The 21,709-nt window shown below is 39.2% G+C and overlaps 1 protein-coding gene across 1 annotated transcript in view; it reads left to right on the forward strand.

Annotated features, from left to right (window-relative positions):
* IARS2 (isoleucyl-tRNA synthetase 2, mitochondrial) overlaps positions 1–21,709 on the forward strand; it is a 60,177-nt gene that overhangs the window by 26,439 nt on the left and 12,029 nt on the right. Inside the window, exons 13-20 of the mRNA XM_049868616.1 lie at positions 11,065–11,167; positions 11,988–12,081; positions 16,406–16,514; positions 17,431–17,533; positions 18,413–18,538; positions 19,099–19,230; positions 20,009–20,115; positions 20,996–21,141. Of these exons, the coding sequence (XP_049724573.1) occupies positions 11,065–11,167; positions 11,988–12,081; positions 16,406–16,514; positions 17,431–17,533; positions 18,413–18,538; positions 19,099–19,230; positions 20,009–20,115; positions 20,996–21,141 (920 nt within the window). The remainder of the gene's footprint in view (positions 1–11,064; positions 11,168–11,987; positions 12,082–16,405; positions 16,515–17,430; positions 17,534–18,412; positions 18,539–19,098; positions 19,231–20,008; positions 20,116–20,995; positions 21,142–21,709) is intronic.

A 21,709-nucleotide genomic window follows, 5' to 3' on the forward strand; every position in this document is an offset into this window, starting at 1 on the left:
AGCTGTGTTTTTGCCAGTTGACCTGTATGTCCCCCGAGACTATGATCCTTAGCCCTCAAGTCCAGTAGTTCAGTTCCAGCGTCTAAGTAGCTTCTGTGCCTGTGCCCATATGTGCTCTGTTGTATACAGGTATATCTATGCAGCATTTACAAATACGTGTGTAGAAATATCCACAGCCGTAACTGTGTGTGTATGCAGGTGTACTCCTCTACAACCTGCCTCACTTATTTACCGTATATATTGTGTATCTACTCGGAAACCCCAGTGGCGTAGTGGTTAAGTGCTACAGCCGCTAACCAAAAGGTCCGCAGTTTGAATCCGCCAGGCGCTCCTTGGAAGCTCTGTGGGGCAGTTCTCCTCTGTCCTGTAGGGTCGCTATGAGTCGGATTTGACTCAGCGGCAACTCTGTGTGTGTGTGTGTGTGTATGTATCTAGTCACAAATTATTGTTTGTTGTTGTTGTTGCAGGATTATGTATGTTACAGCATTTACGGTAGTTGCTCTTTATTCTTGTGTACCTCTCAGAGCCTACCTTTGCTACGGTCACGTTATGCTGACTTCCCCCACATAGTGTATTGCCCTTTCTTTTCCAGAATTAATACATCTACAACTCCTTCCTCTCCCTCCCATCCCTGGTAATCATCAAAGAATGTTTCTTTCCAGGTATAAACCTATTCTTGACTTTTTATGATAGTGCTCTCATACAATGTTTGTCCTTTTATGATTGACTTATTTCACTGAGCATAATGTTCTCCAGATTCATCCATTTTGTAAGATGTTTTATGGATTAATCATTATTCTTCATGTAGTATTCTGTTGTGTGTATGTAACACAGTTCATCCGTTGATCCACTGATCAGTATTTAGGTTTCCATCTTTTTGCTATTTTGAATAATGTTGCAATGAACATGGGTGTGGATATGTCTGTTCGTGTTATGGCTCTTATTTCTCTAGGATGTATACCTAGGAGTGGGATTGCTGGATCATGTGGTATTTCTCTTTCTAGTTTTTTAAGGAAGCACCATACCGTTTTCTGTAGTGGTTGTACCATTTTACATTCCCACCAGCAGTGTATAAGAGTCCCAGTCTCCCCACAAACTCGCCAGCATTTGTTGTTTTTTGTTTTTTTGATCAGTGCCATTATTGCTGGGGTGAGATGGTATCTCATTATAGTTTTGATTTGTATCGCTAATGGCTAATGATTGTGAAGCATCTCTTCCTGAGTTTGTTAGCCGCCTGAATGAGTCCTTTGGTGAAGTGCCTGTTATGTCTTTTGCCCATTTTTTTTTTTAATAATTTTTATTGTGCTTTAAGTGAAAGTTTACAAATCAAGTCAGTCTCTCACACATAAACTTATATACACCTTACTACATACTCCCACTTACTCTCCCGCTAATGAGTCAGCCCACTCCCTCCTTTCAGTCTCTCCTTTCGTGACCATTTTGCCAGTTTCTAACCCTCTCTACCCTCCCATCTCCCGTCTAGACAGGAGATGCCGACATACTCTCAAGTGTCCACCTGATACAAGTAGCTCACTCTTCATCAGCATCTTTCTCCAACCCATTGTCCAGTCCAATCCATGTCTGATGAGTTGTCTTCGGGAATGGTTCCTGTCCTGGGCCAACAGAAGGTTTGGGGACCATGACTGCCGGGATTCTTCTAGTCTCAGTCAGACCATTAATTCTGGTCTTTGTATGAGAATTTGGGGTCTGCACCCCACTGTTCTCCTGCTCCCTCAGAGGTTCTCTGTTGTGCTCCCTGTCAGGGCAGTCATCGGTTGTGGTTGCCCGTTTTTTAATTGGGTTGTTTGTCTTTTCGTTATTTAGGTGTTGAGGTTTTCTATGTATTTTGGAGATTACACCCATTTCGGATATGTCGTAGCCAAAATTCTATTCCCAGCCCGTGGATTCTCTTTTTATACTTTCGGTGAAGACTTTTGATTAAGTGTTTAATTTTTAGGCGACCCCAGTTATCTAGTTTATCTTCTGCTGTTTATGCATTTTTAGTTATGTTTGGTATTCTATTTATGCCATCTATTAGAACCCTTGGCATTGTCCCTATTCTTTCTTCCGTGATCTCTACAGTTTTAGGTTTTACATTTAGGTCTTTGATCCATTTTTGAGTTAGTGTTTGTGTATGGTGTAAGGTATGGATCTTCTTTCATTTTTGTGCAAATGGATATCCGGTTTTGCCAGCACCATTTGTTAAAGAAATTTTCTCTTCCCATTTAAGGGACTTCAACCTTTTGTCAAAAATCAGCTGTCCATAGGTGGTTGGATTTACTCTGAGTTCTCAATTCTGTTCCATTGGTCTGCATCTGTCATTGTACCACTACCATGTGGTTTTGCCTACTGTGTCTGTGTACTGGGTTCTGAGATTGGGGAGTGTGAGGCCACCTACTTTTGTTCTTCCTCATCAGTAATGCTTTGCTTATCCAGGGATCTCATTCCTTTCCATATAAAGTTGGTGATTAGTTCTTCCAACTCACTAAAGAATGTTGTTGGAATTTGGATCAGGATTGCACTATATTTGTATATCGCATTGAAAAAAAATTTTTTTTTTTTTTAGTAGTATTGATATTTTCACAGTGTTAAGTCTTCCTAACCATAAGTGTGGCATGTTTTCCCATTTATGTAGGTCTCTTGGCTTCTTGCAGTAGTGTTTCGTAGTTATTTTTGTATAAGTCTTTTATGTCCTTACTTAGATTTATCCCTAAGCATTTTATCTTTTGGGGTGCTATTGTAAATGGTACAGTTTTCCTGATTTCCTTATCGAAGTTCTCTTTGTTAGTGTAGAGGAATCCGACTGATTTTTGTATTTTTGTATGTTGACTTTGCACCGTACCACTTTGCTGAATCCCTTCTATTAGTTCCAGCAGCTTTCTTGTGAAGCCTCTGGGATTTTCTATGTGTATAATCATGTCATCTGCAAATAGGGATAGTCCCTAACAGTTTGTATGCCCTTTATTTCCCTTCTTGCCTTATTGCTCTAGCTAGGACTTCTAGTACAATATTGAATAAGAGTGGTGAAAGAGAGCATCCTTGTCTGGTTCCCATTCTCAAGGGGAATGCTTTCAGTCTCTTTCCATTGAGAATAATGTTGGCTGTTGGTTGTATATATGCCCTTAATTATGTTGAGGAATTTTCTTTCTATTCCTATTTTATTGAGAGTTTTTCTCAGGCATGGATGCTGGATTTTTCAAATGATCTTTCTGCATCGATTGAGATCATCATGCTATTCTTGTCATTTATCTGTGTGGTGGATTACATTGATTGGTTTTCTGATGTTGAACCATCCTTGCATGCCTTGTATGAAGCCCACTTGGTCATGATGTATTATATTTTTGATACGCTGTTGAATTCTGTTGGCTAGAATTTTGTTGAGAATTTTTACCTTTGTAGTCATAAAGGACATTGGTCTGTAATTTCCTTTTTTAGTGGTGTCCTTGCCTGACTTTGGTATCAGGGTTACACTGGCTTTATAGGGTGAATTCAGGAGCATTCTTTCTTTTTCTGTGTTCTGGAATACTTCTGGTAGTAGTGGTGTCAACTCTTCTCTGAATGTTAGGTAGAATTCTCCTGTAAAGCTGTCTGGCCTGGCCGGGGCTTTTTTTTGTTGGGAGTTTTTTTTTTATGACTTCTTCCATTTCCTCTTTTGTTATGGGTCTGTTCAGATTTTCTACCTCGGCTTTTGTTTGTTTGACTAGGTAGTGTATTTCTAGAAATTTGTCAATTTCTTCTAAGTTTTCAAATTTGTTGGAGTATCATTTTTGTAATAATCTGTTAAAATCCTTTTTATTACAGTTGGTTCTGTTGTAACATCACTCATTTCTTATTTGTGTTATTTGCATCTTCTCTTTTGTCAATTTGGCCAGTGGTTTGTTGATTTTATTGATCTTTTAAAAGAACCAATTTGTAGTCTTGTTGATTCTTTTGATTGTTTTTCTATTTTCTGATTCATTTATTTCTGCTCTAATCTTTATTATTTCCTTTGTTCTTGTGGCTGTGGGCTTCTTTTGCTGCTGTTTTCTATTTGATTGAATTGTAGTGTTAACATCTGGATTTTGGTTCTTTCTTTTTTGATATCTATGTTTATTGCTATAAATTGACCCCTGAGTACTGCTTTTGCTGTGTCCCAAAGATTTTGGTATGTTGTGCTTTCATTCTCATTTGATTCTAGAAATTTTTTAAATTTAATTTTTAAATTTCATCTATTACCCAGTAGTTTTTAAGCAAAGTGTTTTCCAGTTGCCATGTAGTTTTTTTTTTTTCCTTGTTCTTCCCGTTGTTCGTTTCTGATTTATAGCATTGTGATCAGAGATTCTTTGTACTGTGTTGATGCTTTTGAATTCATTGTGGCTTAAAAAATGTCTGTTCTGGAGAATGGTCTATGTCAGTTGGAGAAGAATGTGTCCTGTGCTGCTGTCGGGTGGAGTGTTTTATACATGTCTGTGAGGTGGTCGATTGTGATGTTTAGGTCATCCGTACTTTTGCTGAGTTTCTTTCCAGTTCTTTCTTTCTTCAAAAGTGGTGTGTTAAAGCCCCCTGCTATTATCGTGGAACTGTCTGCTTCTCTTTTCAGTGCTGTTAGAAGGGGCAGAGGGGGGTATTGGACGGGACTGAGAGAGGGAGCTCGTGTTACGGTCCCCACTTAGGCAGGGTGGCTGGGAATGGGACCCTCTGCTGCTTCCAATTGTGAGGGCAGGAGGAAGTAGAGTGTGCCCCTTCAGCTAACAGACTGGAGTGCCCCGGCCCTTCCTGTCCACTGCAGCCAGCAGTCAGGACCTGCCCCCAGTCAAGTGAGGACAGAGGCTGCCCGGAGTGGGTCGGATGGGGAACCCTCTTTCCATTACTCCACAGATCTACTGCCGCATGCATGTCACTCACCCCAGAGGTCCAGGACCACCTCTCGTGAGTACACTTGACTCTGGATCCTGGCCCCCTACCTACCCTGTGGACAGCAAGATTCCTGGAGTTTTTGCCCTCTTTTCTGTGTTTTCCCTCCTCAGATCTTGGTCATGAGCCACTTACCTTGCTTCTCTCCGGGTGTGTCTGTACAGTTTCTCTGTCTCTTATGGGAATGTCGTGAAGTTACTTTCCGTGCTCCTCACCCATGGTCGTTATTGGCTTTATCTCAAGATGGGCCTCGTTGAGCTGGGATGGCTGGCAGATCCTCTCCACTCCATGTTACTCCTCATTCAATGTGTTTGTTCAATTTTTACTTCCAGTTGGTGTTTGATTCAATTCTTTATCCTTTCATTTTGATGTTCAGGGTTCCAGAATTGTTACCTGCACCTGTTTCACTTGGTTTCTCGGATCTTTGCTGTAGAGGGATGGCATGGTGTGTCTGACTAAGCCACCATCTTGGCTCCGCCTCTCTTTGGTATTTGTAATTATAGACTCAGTAGTGTATTTGAGCATAGTTACATAAGTAATACCTAAAATATAATTTTAAAGTTTCATTGAATTATCTGCCACATAAGGATACAAAACAGCACAGTCTTACTAGGGTTGAATTGAATACTCTGACAAGATACATTTTTTTTTTTATATATAGTTGCAAGGTTCCTGACTGACATTGGAGCTTTTCTTTTTCTGTCTTTTTTTTTTTTTTTAAGAACAAAATTTTTCATGTAACCTTTCTTTCTCATAGCTTTTCTCGGTGTTCATAGAAACTGAAGTTCAGAAAAATAATGTGAATTATTCTTATCACTCTACAAGGTAGTATCTGGCCTTTGGACTTAGTACTGTGGTCTGTCAACACGCTAATCTCCTGACAGTCTCTAGTTACTCGACTTCATCTCCGGTTTATAGTTTTAATTATATGTATAAGTAATAAGGATCTTTTTGCCATTGCTTGGCAAACCCCAGAAATAGGAGTGCCAGTTCACAATTACAGTGGTTGTCTTTATAGATGAATTAGGCAAAAACAAGTAAAAATAGTATCGAGTATGATTTTTGGAGACATAATTTCAAGGCCTGGTTCTCATTCTGTTACTTGTTCAGGCTCATGGTTTAAGGATTCCTGAGACAGAGAGGGCCCTGCTGGCATAGTGTTTTAAGAGCTCGGCTGCTAACCAAAAGGTCAGCAGTTCGAATGCACTAGCCCCCCCTTGGAAACCCCACAGGGCAGTCCTGCAGTGTCCTGTGGGGCTGCTATGAGTCCGAATCGACTATGGCAGCAGGTTTGGTTTGGTTTTTTGAAGGCAGTCTGTTACCTGTCAAGAGCTACAAAGTATGTATTCTGTGAATCCAATTAGAGAGCACTTGTAAAGTGCTTTGAAAAGTCTAATGTCTGGCATAGACAAAAATGCTTTTATTTTGATTAATAATAACATTAACATCTCTATCTTATTTTCTAAATTAATACGAAATTTTAACCACTTGCTTTTGTTGCTGTATTTATTTTATCTGTTTATTTCCAATACAGTTGAGTTTAAACTGTTGTAGTTTTATTTTACTGTTTACCTGAAGTCACTGATCTAATGATAACATTGTAAAAAAAATAAAGGCAAAATGATACACATTTTTGGAATCAGTGTTTTTGATGAAAATTTTGTAACTGGTGTGAACCGCACACCCACGGTAACTGTGTGTGTAAATGAGCTCTACTCTCTCCCTCTCTCTCTTTAAAAACTTGTTCTTGTTGGGTAATAACATTAGGTTTATTCAGCTTTTTCTATTCTAGTGTATTCATCGTTTCTTAACTGATAAAGTGTTCTGTGTAAAATACACCAGAAGTAATATTTAACTAAATATCATGGTCATATAAGCAGGTAATTATTGCACAGAGCTTTTATGGTCTCGTATCACATGTTTGTCTTCACAGTTGAAGTTCATCGAGGGTGAGTGACTGTCTTAGAAATACGGACCGTGTCCACTTTACGTTTTTATGATTTCTTCAGAGGAGATGCTGGTAGCGTTATATGCTTTTCCATTCCGTCTTCATGGTATACCAACTTACTGATACATTGCTTTTGAAGTTTTAATTTGTAGAGCGTATTTCATTTTTATTAATCATTTGACTTTTGCTTCCCACACATTTTTTGAGAATAATTCACTTTATCTGTGAATTTTCAGACCCAGGAAGTTAAATGATTTGCCCTACATAGTCATGATTATTATAGAGCAGATGTAGATGAAAAACTTACCGTCTTTCCGGGACCCCCTCCATTTCCGTTGGCTCTCATGGACCTAGAGTTAATTCTTAGTTACTTGAGTTAATGGAATGTGGTAGAAGAGAGGACAGCTCAAATCTTGGCTTTAGCATGTATCTGTAATCTTTAAATATTAATATGGATGTGTGTTTTCACAATTTGTTAGGAAAAAATTAACTCCATCTAAATTTACCTAACTTCATTTTGCTCTGGCAAGGATCACAATAGAAGGCCTGAACAGAACCGGAGAAAAATGTAGAACAAAATTCAAATTCACGAAAAAAGATCAGACTTGCTGGTCTGACAGAGTCTGGAGAGAGCCCAAGAGTATAGCCCCCGACAACCTTTTAACTCAGCACTGAAGTCACCCTTCAGCCAAAGATTAGACAGGTCTATCGGGCGGGCCAGCAATAACACATGTGAGGGACGTGCTTCGTAGTTCAGTCATGCATATGAGGCTAGATGGGCACACCAGCCCCAAAGACGGGAAGGCAGGAAGGGACAGGAAAACTGTGCAAATGGAACAGGGAACCCCGGAGTGGAGGAGGGGAAAGTGTTGACACGTCATGGGGTTGGCAACCAGTGTCACAAAACAATTTGTGTATAAATTATTTAATGAGAAACGAATTTGCTCTGTGAACTTCCACCTAAAGCACAATTAAAGACAATAATAAAAAAATTTACCTAACTTCAGAGACTGAGTTTGAATTAATAGCTAATGCTTACATAATAGGTTTTAACATGTGCCAGACATTGTTCTAAAAAGCATTTTATATATTTTAGGTTAGTTAATAATAACCCTCTGAGGGATGCTGTTATCTCCATTTTGCAGACGAGGAAACTGAGGTGCAGAGATCCTGAGTGCCTCGCCCAGGGTCACACAGCCAGTAAGTAGTAGGGCCAGGAATTAAAGCAAAGCTGTCTCGCTCCAGGGTCCGTGCTCTCGACCGGTGTATCAACTGCTTCTTAATGTAAAGCAAGTACTGGAGGAAGTTGTAATGTCAACAAAAAAAAAAAGCTCTGATAAATCACATAGTATGATAAATTAAAAGTATGTATTTTTGTCTTTCTTTTTTTAATTGTGCTTTAGATGAAGGTTTACAGAGCAAATTAGTTTCTCATTAAATAATTAATACACGTGTTGTTTGTGACATCGGTTGCCAGCCCTGCGACCTGTCGGCACTTTCCCCTTCTTGACCTTGGGTTCCCCGTTTCCATTTGTCCGGCCTTCCTGTCCCCTCCTGCCTTCTCGTCCTTGCCCCTGGGCTGCTGTGCCCATTTAGTTTCGTATAGGTGGTTGAGCTGTGTGTATTACTGTTTGTTTTATGGGCTTGTCTAATCTTTGGCTGAAGGGTGAAGCTCAGGAGCGACTTCAGTATTAGGTTAAAAGGATGTCCAAGGGCCATAAAAGTACGCTATTCTCATGAGAAACTTCAGTATAAATTTTTCTTCAGTTTAATTTGAAAATCATTTATAACTGTATGACCAGTTTTAATATTCATTTGGTAACATTTATTGAGCTTCTATTGTGTGTTAGGCACTGTCCTAAGTACTATGTGTGTATTCTCATTTAGTTCTCAACAGTTCCGAGGGAAGGATCACTGAAATGTAAGTTCCATTGGGGCAGGATTCTTGTTTTGTTATCTGCTGTATTCCCAGTGCCTAGAATCTGAATTGCTTGGGTCTTGGATCTGGGTTAATCTTGGATCTGCTGAATAAGTAGTTTTTGGATGGGGCAACCAAGACTCAGACAAGTGTTGGCACTTGTGCATGGTCATGTATCTAAAAAGTGGCAGAGTCAGAACATAAACCCAGATATCTGTTGTTGAAGTCCATGCTCTAGTGTGGCATTGCATCTTAGGCATGTGGGTTTGGACTTAGTCCTGTAAACAGTGAGGGGGCCATTGGAAGTTTTTGAGCAGGGGATTGGTGTGATAAAAACGGCGTGAAATGTAAATTAAAGGGATGAGAGTGGGGGGAAAATCAGACCATTGCAGCAATTTAGTATTTAGGTGATGAGTTTGGGCTAATACATTGTCATTGAGATAAAGGGACAAATTTGAGTGACATTTCACAGTTGAACTGACAGAACATGTTGGCTTAGTTTGGGTAGAAATTGAGATGGGGAGATAATTAGGAAGTTTTGAGTGCAGGTACCTGGATGGAAAATAGATTGATAGAAATAGGGAAATCAATAACTGAAATAGGGACATCAGGAGAAGTTTTTTTTAAGAGGCAGATAAAATCTATTTTATTTAATATTGAAGCTGAGATGACAACAGCCAGGCAAGCAGGTAATCGAGGCTAAACCACTAAAGTTTGGGGGAAAGGTCAGGGCTGCAATAGGAACTATGTATCATGTATCACTCTCTTTTTTTTTTTAATTATGGGAAATATAGATATAAAACAAAGTTTGTTATTTTAATCATTTTAATGTATACAATTCATTGGCATTAATTACATTAAAAATCTTCTGCAACCGTTGCGACTATTCCAGACCTTTTTTGTCACCCCAAAGAGAAACTCTGTACTCAATAAGCAGTAACTCCCTCTCGCCTCAGCCTCTGGTAACCTCTTAATCTTTCTGCCTCTAGATATTTCACATAAGTGGAATCGTACACTATTTGTACCTTCGTGTCTGTCTTTTTCACTTAGGATAGTGTTTTCAAGGTTCATATATGTTGTAGCACACTGTATTTACGCAGATAACGCGCGCCTCCTGCGTTTGTTTGCCAGCTGTGCCCTCCCCTCGCAGGGTATTTTCATAAGCACGCTATGCTACTTTTTTTTAACAACAACATGTGGAAGAGGATTGGCATGGTGGCACTTGTGAGGGTGCCTCGCAGGGCGGGAGGGCAAGGCCTGCCAACAAACGCAGAAGGGCACATTATTTGTGTAAAAATACAGCATATCAGAACTTTAGTTCTCTTTATGGCTGAATAATACTCCATTGTATGTATATACCACATTTTGCTTATCCATTCTTCTGTTGAGGTATACTTTTTGGCTATCGTGAATAATGCTGCTATAAACATTGGTGTACACGGACCTGGTTGAGCTCTTGCTTTCAGTTCTGCGTATATACCTAGGAATGGAATTGCTGAGTTGTATGGTAATTCTGTGTTTCACATTTGAGGAATTGCCAAAGTGTTTTCCACAGCAGCCACGTTATTTTATAGTCTAGCAATATACAAGGGTTCCAGTTTCTCCGTCTCCTGCCTGATACTTGTTGTTTTCCTTTGTATGTGTGTGATAATAGCCATCTAAGTGTATATGAAGTGATATCTCCTGTGGTTTTGACTTGATTTCCCTTGTGGAAAATGATTCCAAGCATCCTTTCATGTGTTTATTGGCCACTTGTATATCTTCTGCGGAGAAGTGTCTGTTAAAGTCCTTTGTACATTTTTTAATTGGTTTGTTTTGTTGAGTTTTAGGAGTTCTTATACATTTGAATATTAAATCCTTACCAGGTATATGACTTCAAGTATTTTTTCTCATTCTGTATATTGTCTTTTCACTTTTTTAATATTATCCTTTGATTCTCAAAACTTTCATTTTGATGAAGTTCAGTTTCTCTGTTTTTTCTTTTGTTGCTCATGCTTTTGGTTTCTTAGAATCCATTGCTAATCCAGGGTCATAAAAATTTGCCCCTGTGTTTTCTTCTGAAAGTTTTATTCCTTATATTTAGGGGGTTGATTTTTTTGAGTTAATTTTTATGTGTAGTATGAGGTCAGGGTCCAACATCATTCTTTGACATGTGGAAATCCAGTTGGTCCATAATCCTTTGTTGAAGAGACTGTTCTTCTCCTCTGAATGGATTTGACAGCCTTGTTGAAAATATTGTCACTGTTTAAATTGGTATTAGTTACAATAGTTAATTGCATAATTCTGTCTTTACTCCCTAAAATAGCCAAACCATTGAGCATATTATTAAACTAGTGGAACAACATGGCAGTGATATTTGGTGGACTCTTCCCACTGAACAGCTTCTTCCAAAAGAAGTCTTCTCTCAGGTAAGGTTCTCTTTGTATTTAACAGCCTTCGTGCGTGTACTGTATGACTTAATGACAGCATGTGAAATCCTTGGGATTTAAAAGGTATTATCATGTAAAGCTAATGAATTTATTCACTAGAAATGATGTCAGTACAGTTTGAAAATGGGCATAGTACTTAATGTAGCAGTGAATTGTGACGGTCTTTGTCATCTTGTCGAGGGCTGAGATTGATAATCTCATCAAGGGCCGAGATTGATTTTGACAGATTCGGTTGATTAAGCTGACGTAATTGTGGCTGTGAGGGCATTGGTGGTTCAGTGGTAGAATACCTGCCTTCCGTGTGGGAGACGGGGGCTCAGTGCTCAGCCAGCGTACCTCATGCGTAGCCACCACCCATCCGTCAGTGGAGGTTTGCACGTGATGAAGCTGGACAGGTTTCAGCAGAGCTTCCAGATGAAGACGGACTAGGAGGAGAGGCCTGGAGATCTACTTCCGAAAAAAAACAGCCAGTGAAAACCCTGCGGGTCACAGCGGTCTGATCTGCAGCCCATCGTGAGGGTGACAGAGGACCTGGCAGCATTTCATCCCGTCGTGCACAGGTTTACCATGAGCCCGGGGCTGACGTGACAGCTGCTAACCACAGCACTTGTGATGAAAACGTAATGGTTTACGAGACTGTTAAAATTACGAGAGAATAATTCCTGTGACCGTAGTCACTTTGATACACAAGTGGAGGCAGTTGTGAAAGATTTTCACGTGCTTTAAGACTTTTTTTGGTATCTACTACATATGTTGCGATTTTTGTGTAATTAAAAATGCTATTACATTATCTGATTAGGTCGGTGGTCCTGATGCCTTGGAATATGTACCAGGTCAGGATATTTTGGACATCTGGTTTGATAGTGGAACTTCATGGTCTCATGTTCTTCCAGGTAATTTTCTAATAGGTTATATTAGAAGTTTTGAAAACATAGAATGTCATTTAGAAGAGATTTATAATTAGGTACTCATGTCCTCGCTTTATCTGGAAGACGATTTCCTGCTACAATATGATTTTAGTCCTGGAAGGACCCTTGATGACCCTCTAATCCAGTGATGCCCAAACTTTTTTTTTTTTTTTTTTTGAGGTTTTATTTAAACCACAATATGTAAGATTGATAAAAATGGAAATTTCCTCCCTCCTCTTAAACAGTTCATTCTCCTTGGCCCCCTTGGCAGTCCCCAAGGCATCCAGTTTTACAAAACAAAGTTTGAAAATCACTAGCCTGACCTATCATTTTTCAGAAGAGGAATAAGATTGAATCAGAGCCAATTAGGTGATGATCACATAGCTTGGTTAGTCTCAGATTAAGCATTATTATGGTCTGAGCATTGTCCTGTATTAATTCTTTAATCTCTGCAACTACCCTGTGGGTAGGTAGATACAGTTATCATCCCCATTTTACTGAAGAAGAAATGGAAACATTGGAAAGGGTAAACTACTTGCCTAAGTCCCCACAGCTCGTAAGTGCTACAGTCAGGGTTTGAACCTAGGCAGTCTGAATCCAGCCCCTGCCGTCATCAGAGTTGTCTTATTGTGAGAAGGTCCTTAGGCGACAACCAGCTTTTCTTAAAATTATAAAATTGTAGACCTGGCAAAGATCTCAGAGATGATCTAAGCCCTTGTGTTATAGGTGGGCTAATCAAGGCTTGGAAACAATGTTTCCGCCAGGATTTCAAAGCTGATCAAACTTTAGCTGGAATCCATGGTTATGTACTATCAGTGATCTTTTCACTAGACTAGAAGTAGGCACTTTTCAAAGAAATGAAAGCAGGAGTAGGGGTGGCTCCTGCTATTCTGTTACCTACTCGTTTCAGAAAATATCTCTGCTAGTTTTCTGTGATTATCAGATCGACTGTTACTTTATCCAAAATGTGGTCACTAGTAGGAAGTTAACACTTTGGGGGTAGGATGAGGCTTGAGTACTGGCGTCATAAAAGTTTTAACTGGTTATGTATGAAGGGCTGCAGGTTAGAAGAGGAAGGGCAGGATATGGATGTAGCCTTCCAGGTGTGGATGCTGAAACATGGATTCCCTTTGCCAGACATTTACATTTGTTTATTATCTTTGACTTTCCAGACCATACTGACCATGTTAAACCCTGTCTTTTCCTCTTGGTAACACTTATCACAGTTAACTCGTGTTTATCATAAAGTCTGCCCCACTGGATATCAGCTCCAGGACCGCAGATACCAGCCTTCTTCACTGTTTTTCCCCAGTGTCTGGCATAGTGCATGTTGTATATTAAGTTCTCAGTAATGTTAACTGAATTGAACTTACACTGGTTTAATCCAGTTCTTTAAATTGTGTCTCTCCACCTCCACCCCACTGATCTTTCTCGGATAAGGAGTACAGCACTGAATTATTACATTTGACACAAGGACAGATCAGCATTTTGCAAATAAAAGGGATCCAGGGGCCTCTTAGAATTGTGAATTTAGATTTAAAATACTGTTACCCAAAGACCTCGCTTTTTTTTTTTTGGACAAACTTTTTATTTTGATATACTTTCAGACTTACAGAAAAGTCTCATAGTATGATGATCACACGCCCTTCATTCAGATCATTACCGCATTTGATGTTCTCTCTCTTTGCGTACTTTTTCTGTGTGATTTGAGAATAAATTGTAGCTATGATGCCCATTTATGCCTAAATACGTCCCTGTGTATTTCCTCACATGGACAGTTTCTTCAATAACTAGCACAAATAATCAAAATCTGAAAGTTAAAATTGATTCCATGTTCTTACCTATCTACAGATCTTATTCAAATTTTACCAGTTGTCCCAGTGGCATATTTTATGGGGAAAGGAAAAAAAAAAGGTCCAGGATCTAATCTGGGATCACACGTTGCACTGAGCTGTCACGTCAGTCACTTTAGTGCCCTCGTTCTGTCTTTGTCTCTCATGACCTCAGCGTTTGGGACGGCACAGGTTGTTTATCTTGTAGGTTGTCCCTCAGTTTGGGTTTGTGTTCTGTGTCCTCCTGATTAGATGCAGGTCACATATATTTTGGAGGAATACTGCAGATGTGGGACCGTGTCTTTTTCAGTGCATTGTGTCAGAAGGCACATAGTGTCCGTCTGTCCTGTTGTGTTTGAACGTGGGTTGCGTGGCTAAGGTGTGTCTTCCAGTTTTCTCCATAGTAAAGTTACTCCCCCTGCCCAGGAATTGTTACTAATAAGCCTTGTAGCAAGATACCCTGAGACGGTGGAAATAGCCTGTTTTCTCCTCAGCCTTTCACCTACTAGTCTAGCATTCCTTGGAGGAGCTCCGGTGGCACAGTGGTGAAAGCACTCAGCTGCTAACCAAAAGGTCAGCGGTTCAAATCCACCAGCTGCTTCATGGGAGAAAAACGTGGCCGTCTGCTCTCATAAAGATTACAGCCTGTGAAACCCTGTGGGCAGTTCCGCTCTGTCCTGTAGGGTCACTGTGAGTCAGAATTGACTCAACAGCCATGGGTTTGGTTTTGGTTTTTAGCATTCCTTGATTTTTAGAAAAATGTATTGTGTTAAAACATATATAACATTTGCCATTTTAAGCATTTTTAAGTGTACTGTTCAGTGACATTAATTACTTTGCCATCACCACTATCTATTTTCAAAAGTTTTGTTTATATCACCTCAAACAGAAACTGGGTACCCTTTCAGCAGTAACCCCCATTCTCTCCTCCCCCCAGCCCTTGGAGATCACTAATAAACTTTCGTCTGTGCATTTGCCTAGTCCAGATATCTCATATACATGGGGCCATACAGTACTGGTCCTTTTGTGTCAGACTTACTTCACTCAGCATCATGTTTTCAGGGTCCATGTTGTAGCATGTATCAGAACTTTATTCCTTTTAATGGCTGAGTAATATTCCATGGTACGGATGTACCACATTTTGTTTATCCATTCATCTGTTGAGGCACACTTGGGTTGTTGCCACCTTTTGGCTCTTGTAAAGGGAATGTCGATATACTTACATCTGTTTGAGTCCCTGCTTTCAAGTCTCTTGGATATATACCTCGGAGTGGGTTGCTGGGTCATATGGTGATTCTGTGTGTGACATTTAGGGAATCCCAGCTGTTTGCATAGTGGCTGCACCACTTTACATTCCCACCAGCAGTGCACAAGAGTTCCAGTTTTTCCATATCCTCGCCAACACTTGCTGGCTGCAATTTTTCTGATCCTAGTGGGCGTGAGGTGATATCTCATTGTGGTTCCTGATTTACATTTTCCTAATGATAACGACACCTAGAACATCTTTTCAGAGCTTACTGGCCATTAGTATATCTTCTTTGGAAAAATGTCTGTTCAAAGTCCTTTGCCCATTTTTTAGTTGGTTTGACATACTGTTGTTGAGTTATAGGAGTTCTTTATATATTCTAGATATTAAACTCTTATCAAGTGTATGGTTCCCGAATGTTTACTACCATTCTCCAGGTTATCTCTTCGTCCTTGGCGATTTTTGCCTGAAGTAATTGTTACTTTTGGTATTTGTCAGATGGTGCCATTATCTCAGATAATAGTAACTGTTGAATGCTAACGTCGCTCCCATACTTGCTGCATCTGAGACATCTGAGACTAACAGCTTTTTCACGTTTGCCCATCTTTTGAGTGGCTCTTTGTCAAATTAGAAGACAATAATTTCTAAGACATTATTTTTTCTTATTTGTTTCATTATCAAAATCAAACACAGATAGCATGACTTCTTGGTTAAGAGCATGATGTATGGTGCCAGATTGTCTAAGTTCAAATTCCAGCTCTACTGCTTGCTGTCTACGCAGCCTTTGGCAGTTACCGCTCTGTGCCTCTTTCCTCATCTGTAAAATGGGAATAATAATGTATACCTTATAGATTTTCATGAGACTTAAGCAAATTATACAGAGTTATTAGATGTGAGTAAATATTTGTTAAATTAATAAAACAGTTTATTTTCTCAAAAGGTTTAACTGGAAATACTGGTAAATATTATGAATCACCCTAATTTAGATAGTGTTTTGGTACCTATGGTTTGGGAAATTATACTCCAAGGTTTATTTTGTTTACCTCGAATGATAAAATAGCATTAAGGGTAACAGCTCACAGTAACGTAATCTAGCCTTTTAGAATAGCATGGAAGAACAAATAAATAGCATGGTTACTTTTTTTATTTTAAAGCTTTTGATATGTACTCATTTTTATTTCCCTATTTTAATTAACTCAAATTTCTGGATTTTTTTATGTTTATTTTTGAGGTACTGATCAAAGAGCAGATTTATACTTGGAAGGAAAAGACCAGCTTGGGGGTTGGTTTCAGTCTTCTTTATTAACCAGTGTGGCAGCAAGGAAAAAAGCGCCTTATAAGTAAGTATTCTCACCTTAGCTAAACAAGTCAGCATACTTTGCTGAGTACTTGCTATCATAATGCATATGATAAAAGATTACCTTTAATTAGCTTACAGTCTTATCAGAGAAGAGTTTGAGGTTAAAAAAAAGTAGAAAACAATGCAGAGAAGTCTTATCACTGTGAGCTACAATCATAAGGTCATAATTCCTAAAAGAGATACAGTCAGCATTGACTGTAACAGTTGGGGAAACCTGTGTAGAGCTGTATCTTAATATACATTAAGACTTGACTAGGAGGAGTTTCAGGGAGGATATTCCAGGTTGAGAGAAGACAGCCTGAGCTCAAATGCCCTTATATTTATTTGTAATGCTCACAAGTGATGAATGAACCAATACAGTCCTTTGGTGAATTTTATTAAATTAGGGATTCTATTTAGTTATAAATTTTTGCTTTATCTTGTTAAATTGTGGACAAAGTCCTAATCAGATTCTTAAATAGATGATTTTGGCGATCAGGATGAAAACCCACCCCGGAACAATTTACGTGTTTATATTTCTTGTGTAACATGCTTTTAAAAACCAGTAGATACTGTTTTCCTCAAATTATATTTCTGATGATAATTCTGAGGTAATAAAGACATACTTTTCTAATTAGTTTTAATGACGGAATCAGTACATAATAGGTGTCAGGCAATTATTCATTCGATGAATGAAAACATATCAGGTTCTTCTGTGTGTAGTGGAGAGTGTAACTATTTACTGGTCATGGTACACGGTCTGCTGAGAATTAGACTTCTGAGAAATGCGCTCGTCTGTAACCTTTCAAGAAAAATCCTAGTTTGTGCCAAATCAGTATCATCTTTTTAAGCTATAAACCATCTTCAGGAAGATCACTGTGACTGCCTTCTTTAAAGTGGCTGATTTGTCTTCTCAGGACCGTGATGGTTCATGGATTTACCCTTGGGGAAAAGGGAGAAAAGATGTCCAAGTCTCTGGGAAATGTTGTTAACCCTGATGTCGTCGTCAATGGAGGACAAGTAGGTGTTCCCTAAAAACTCATCTCCTTTTTGCTTTAAGGCTCTTAAGGGTGCACCCAAAGCCCCAGTAACATACTTACTTCATCGGAAAGAAAAGCCTTTTATGTTAATAGAGGATGCTCACCATGGTTTAAATCGAGACTCTTAAATTGTACATGATTTTAATGAAAAAAGAGATGAGCTGGGATTATGACTCATTTCAGGCCTGACTAGTTAGGTCTTGAACCATGCTGTTTCATTTTTTAATTTTCTGAACTTTATAAGTAAAAAACGTAGAAACTGTAATTTTACAGTTAAATCAAAACAGTGTAAGAAAAAAAGGAAACTGTGACTTCCAAGTGCAGGTTTCATATTTACCTTCTAGAAACGCACACACCTTGAAGCAGGTTGTAAAGAAACACTGAATCTGGGGTTGCTGATGACTTGGTTTATTTAGGAGTTGCTTTTATAAAAGAAATCACACATCTATTATTTTAGTCCTTTGGCTTTTCACTGCCCTCCTAATGTCCTGTAATCATTGTGACAGGGACTGGGGAATACCGCAAGGGAACAGCTGCCAGCCCTGCCAGATGGAAATCCAGGGCACAGCTCTGTGTCTAGCCAGCAGCTGTAATAGACACATACAGACCAACAGGGCAGACGTGGGTGGTGACATCCTTGCACTGAACCGCCTGCGGAGCATCTCCTCTTCTCTGCCAGTTTTGTTGTTTTTAGATGCAGCCTGATGGCTGGGATTGGTAGCCTTAATGTCATTACAGTGCTGGTATATTTTAGATTTAAATTCTGGGTCCAAACATTCCTGAATAGGAACATAAAACATTTGTTCAACTAACTGGAATTGAAAACCATTCTGTTGATGTGCTTTTTCTCAATGAAAAGGATGAAAGCAAAGAGCCACCTTATGGTGCTGATGTCCTTCGCTGGTGGGTGGCTGAGTCCAATGTCCTCACTGAAGTGACAATTGGTCCTTCTGCACTTAATGCCGCCAGAGATGATATTAACAAGGTCAGAGTCATTATTCCTCCTGTTTTTTGAATGGAAAGTTTACCAAACCATTGTAAAACAAACAAACTAGCCACACTTTTGGAACTGCAAAAGTGAATGAAAATGAGTTCTCCACATGTTGGGAGCATTTTAAAATATCCTGTACTAATTTATTTAAAAACATGGCTAGGAATACTAATAACGTAATTTTGTACGCTGCGTTATACTTTGTATGTGCTTTGTGACCTTTCACATTTATTCAGTTTGTCTTTATTGTCATCTGTAAAGTAGGTAAAAATAACATTATTCTTACCTAGACAAATGTATAAACTAGACCACTGAGCACTATTTGCCTAAGGTTATATAAAACATAATGAAAATCCAGTCTTTTTTGTTGTTGTTGTCGTAGTTGTTCTTGGCATTTGCAGTCTTGTTTAGGAGTGACATAGTAGAAAAATACCACGTTAACAAAGTGACACGCATGGAATGAAATGTAATTACGAAGTAAAGTAACTTTTCAGTGAAAATTGAAGGCCTGGTATTTTTTCTTATTATGTACTTTTTTTTTCCAATATGAATAGCTTAGGAATACACTCCGCTTTCTTTTGGGAAATTTGTCAGGTTTCAACCCCGAGACAGATTCCATTCCCACCAAAGACATGTATGTCCTGGACCAGTATATGCTGCACTTACTGCAGGGCTTCGCAAACAAGGTGAGTGTGAATCCGTACACTTTTGCACTGTTGTATGTTAACATTTTAGTTTCACAAGAGGAGAATAAACCTTGCTAGAAACAGTAACTATAGCAACGAGAAAAATTAACTTGATAAATCCCACACTTGCAAGACTGTGGTAGACCTTAGGTATGATGAAGTGCTGAAATTTCTTTCCTAGGCTCCCAAAAGATCAAAGAAATCCCATGGCAACAATAGGCCCAGGCTTCCCCTCAGACCAGAGTTTTCTCTCAGGATCAGCTTTGTCTGTTTGTCCTATAGGAAGGAACAAGGTAGTTAGAGCTGCATTCTGTCCGTCTGCAGCTGTACCCCTCACAATAAAGAAATAAGTGAAATGACTACTTGTATATTTCTTCTAAGATATTCGTGTATTTTAATATAAACACAAATAATTTGTGTTTTCTCAAAATTAGGAGTGTGGTTACTTCAGTGTACTCCTAACTCAAAGGGTCACACACAAATTTCCGCCCAGCTTTACTTTTTAGGCACGGATGAGGAGGCGTTAGTGAATTGTTCTGGAGTTCTAAAACAGTGTGACTTCATCGCCTAAAACCTTATCCTCTCCTTTGATGGGTGTTAGTAGTCCAGTGCGTTAGCCAGAAGCGACCGTTAGAGGATTCTCAAGAACCTTGCGTATCACACGCTCGGAATTTGACTGCCTTTGAAACACATTCTTAAAGGAACTTATTTTGCTCACGATGACGCATTTTCACCTGCTTAGCCTGCCTTCCTAACGTGTTTTGCCTTTGTGCCCTAGATTACTGAGTCGTATAAACAATACGATTTTGGAAAAGTTGTCCGGCTGTTACAAGCATTTTATACTAGAGAACTCTCTAACTTCTATTTCAGCATCGTCAAAGATAGGTATGTATGCTGAATATTAAAACACACAACAGACATGTCTTGAGTATGTACTCTATGCCTCGCAAATACTGGGGACACGGGTTAGCCAGGTGGCAGCGTGGTGTAGTTACTCAGAAATTGGGGTGTGGGGTTGAGCCTGATTTTGAACTTTTGTCCTGCAACTTAATAGCTATAGGATCTGTGGCAACTTATCCTATAATCTCAGAGTCTTCTCTAAAAGGGAATGATAATGCCTGCCTATGCTTAATGCTCTGTCTGACGAGGTGCTCAGTGAGTAGTAGCTACTAATATGAGATGGTGAGCACTGTATTTGCCATTGAAGGTAAGACAGGTAAATATACAGGCAATTATTATAGGATAACACTGTATAGTATTAGCAATATCCTTTTAAAAGAGGGTGTAGTGCCCAGTCTTCAGCTGTTGCTCCTGTTTGCAAGTGAGGGTGTTGTCTTTATACTAACTAGTCCAGCGTAAGGTACCAGCCCCAGCCTACTCCAGGCACCCCAGGACTTCCCACAGAGGGACTCTAACTCCTGAGCCCTCCCTTAAAACACTGTAGCATTGTGGGGAGTGGAGAGTCGCAGCACCTAGCGTGTTAATTGTCCTTGAGCACAGTGGTCCAGATTCGCGTTCGTATCTTATCTGAAGACAGAATTGGATGCAGCACAGCTACTTCTCTGAGAAGTGGGAACGCCTGGAGGGAGTAAAGGGGAATGGAAGATAAGATATCAACAAAATTGTGTGATAGGATATTTTATTCTTCATAAGGTGATTTAGAACCATGGGATTGCCACTGTAAACTCAACCTGAGGCAGAGCCTAGCATGGCTATCATAATACGTACAGTGGTGTCCACTGCTGAATAAACTCTTCCTGTTTAGGCTTTATTGTGAAAGTGAAGATGATCCCAAACGACGCTCTTGTCAAACCGCGTTAGTTGAAATTTTGGATGTAATAGTTCGTTCCTTTGCTCCCATTCTTCCTCACTTGGCTGAAGAGGTGTTCCAGCACATACCTTATGCTAAAGGTAGGGAATATTTCATTTGTCCTCCAAATGAAGACCATCCTGCCAGAGGGTGCAGCTTTTTATTTTATCTACTGCCAACAATGGCTGCTTTATGGCATGCCTTGGTCATTTAGTGCTTTCTGCAAGTCTTTGTAGGTTCAGGCATGTTTCAGAACGGCCTGCACGCCGTCTCCAGTGCTTTCTACAATGTATTAGCAGCTTCACAATATTGAGAAGTCACTTTTTCTTAAATACCATTTATAATGTTCAGAAATATACTTTAGGTTTTATTAAAACAAAGTATAGTGAGATTTAGTAAATATTTTTATGGTAGTATCTCACTCTCCTGAATGTATTAAACTTACAGAAAATTAGAAACTGTAGAAGTTTAGAAAGAAGAGGGCAAAGTCATTCAATCTTAATACTCAGACAGCTACTGTCAATATTAGGGTATTTCTATTTTATTTTTTGCTAAGTATTATTTTTCTTTGAGATTTTACCAGTATTTTATGTTTTGTTTAAATGTAACAGTTATTTCCCAATGTTGACATAAATGTTTGGAAACATTTTGAATGGCTCCATAATATTT

This window comes from Elephas maximus, chromosome 24, assembly GCF_024166365.1.
Source record: "Elephas maximus indicus isolate mEleMax1 chromosome 24, mEleMax1 primary haplotype, whole genome shotgun sequence".
NCBI classification, from domain to species: Eukaryota; Metazoa; Chordata; class Mammalia; order Proboscidea; family Elephantidae; genus Elephas; species Elephas maximus.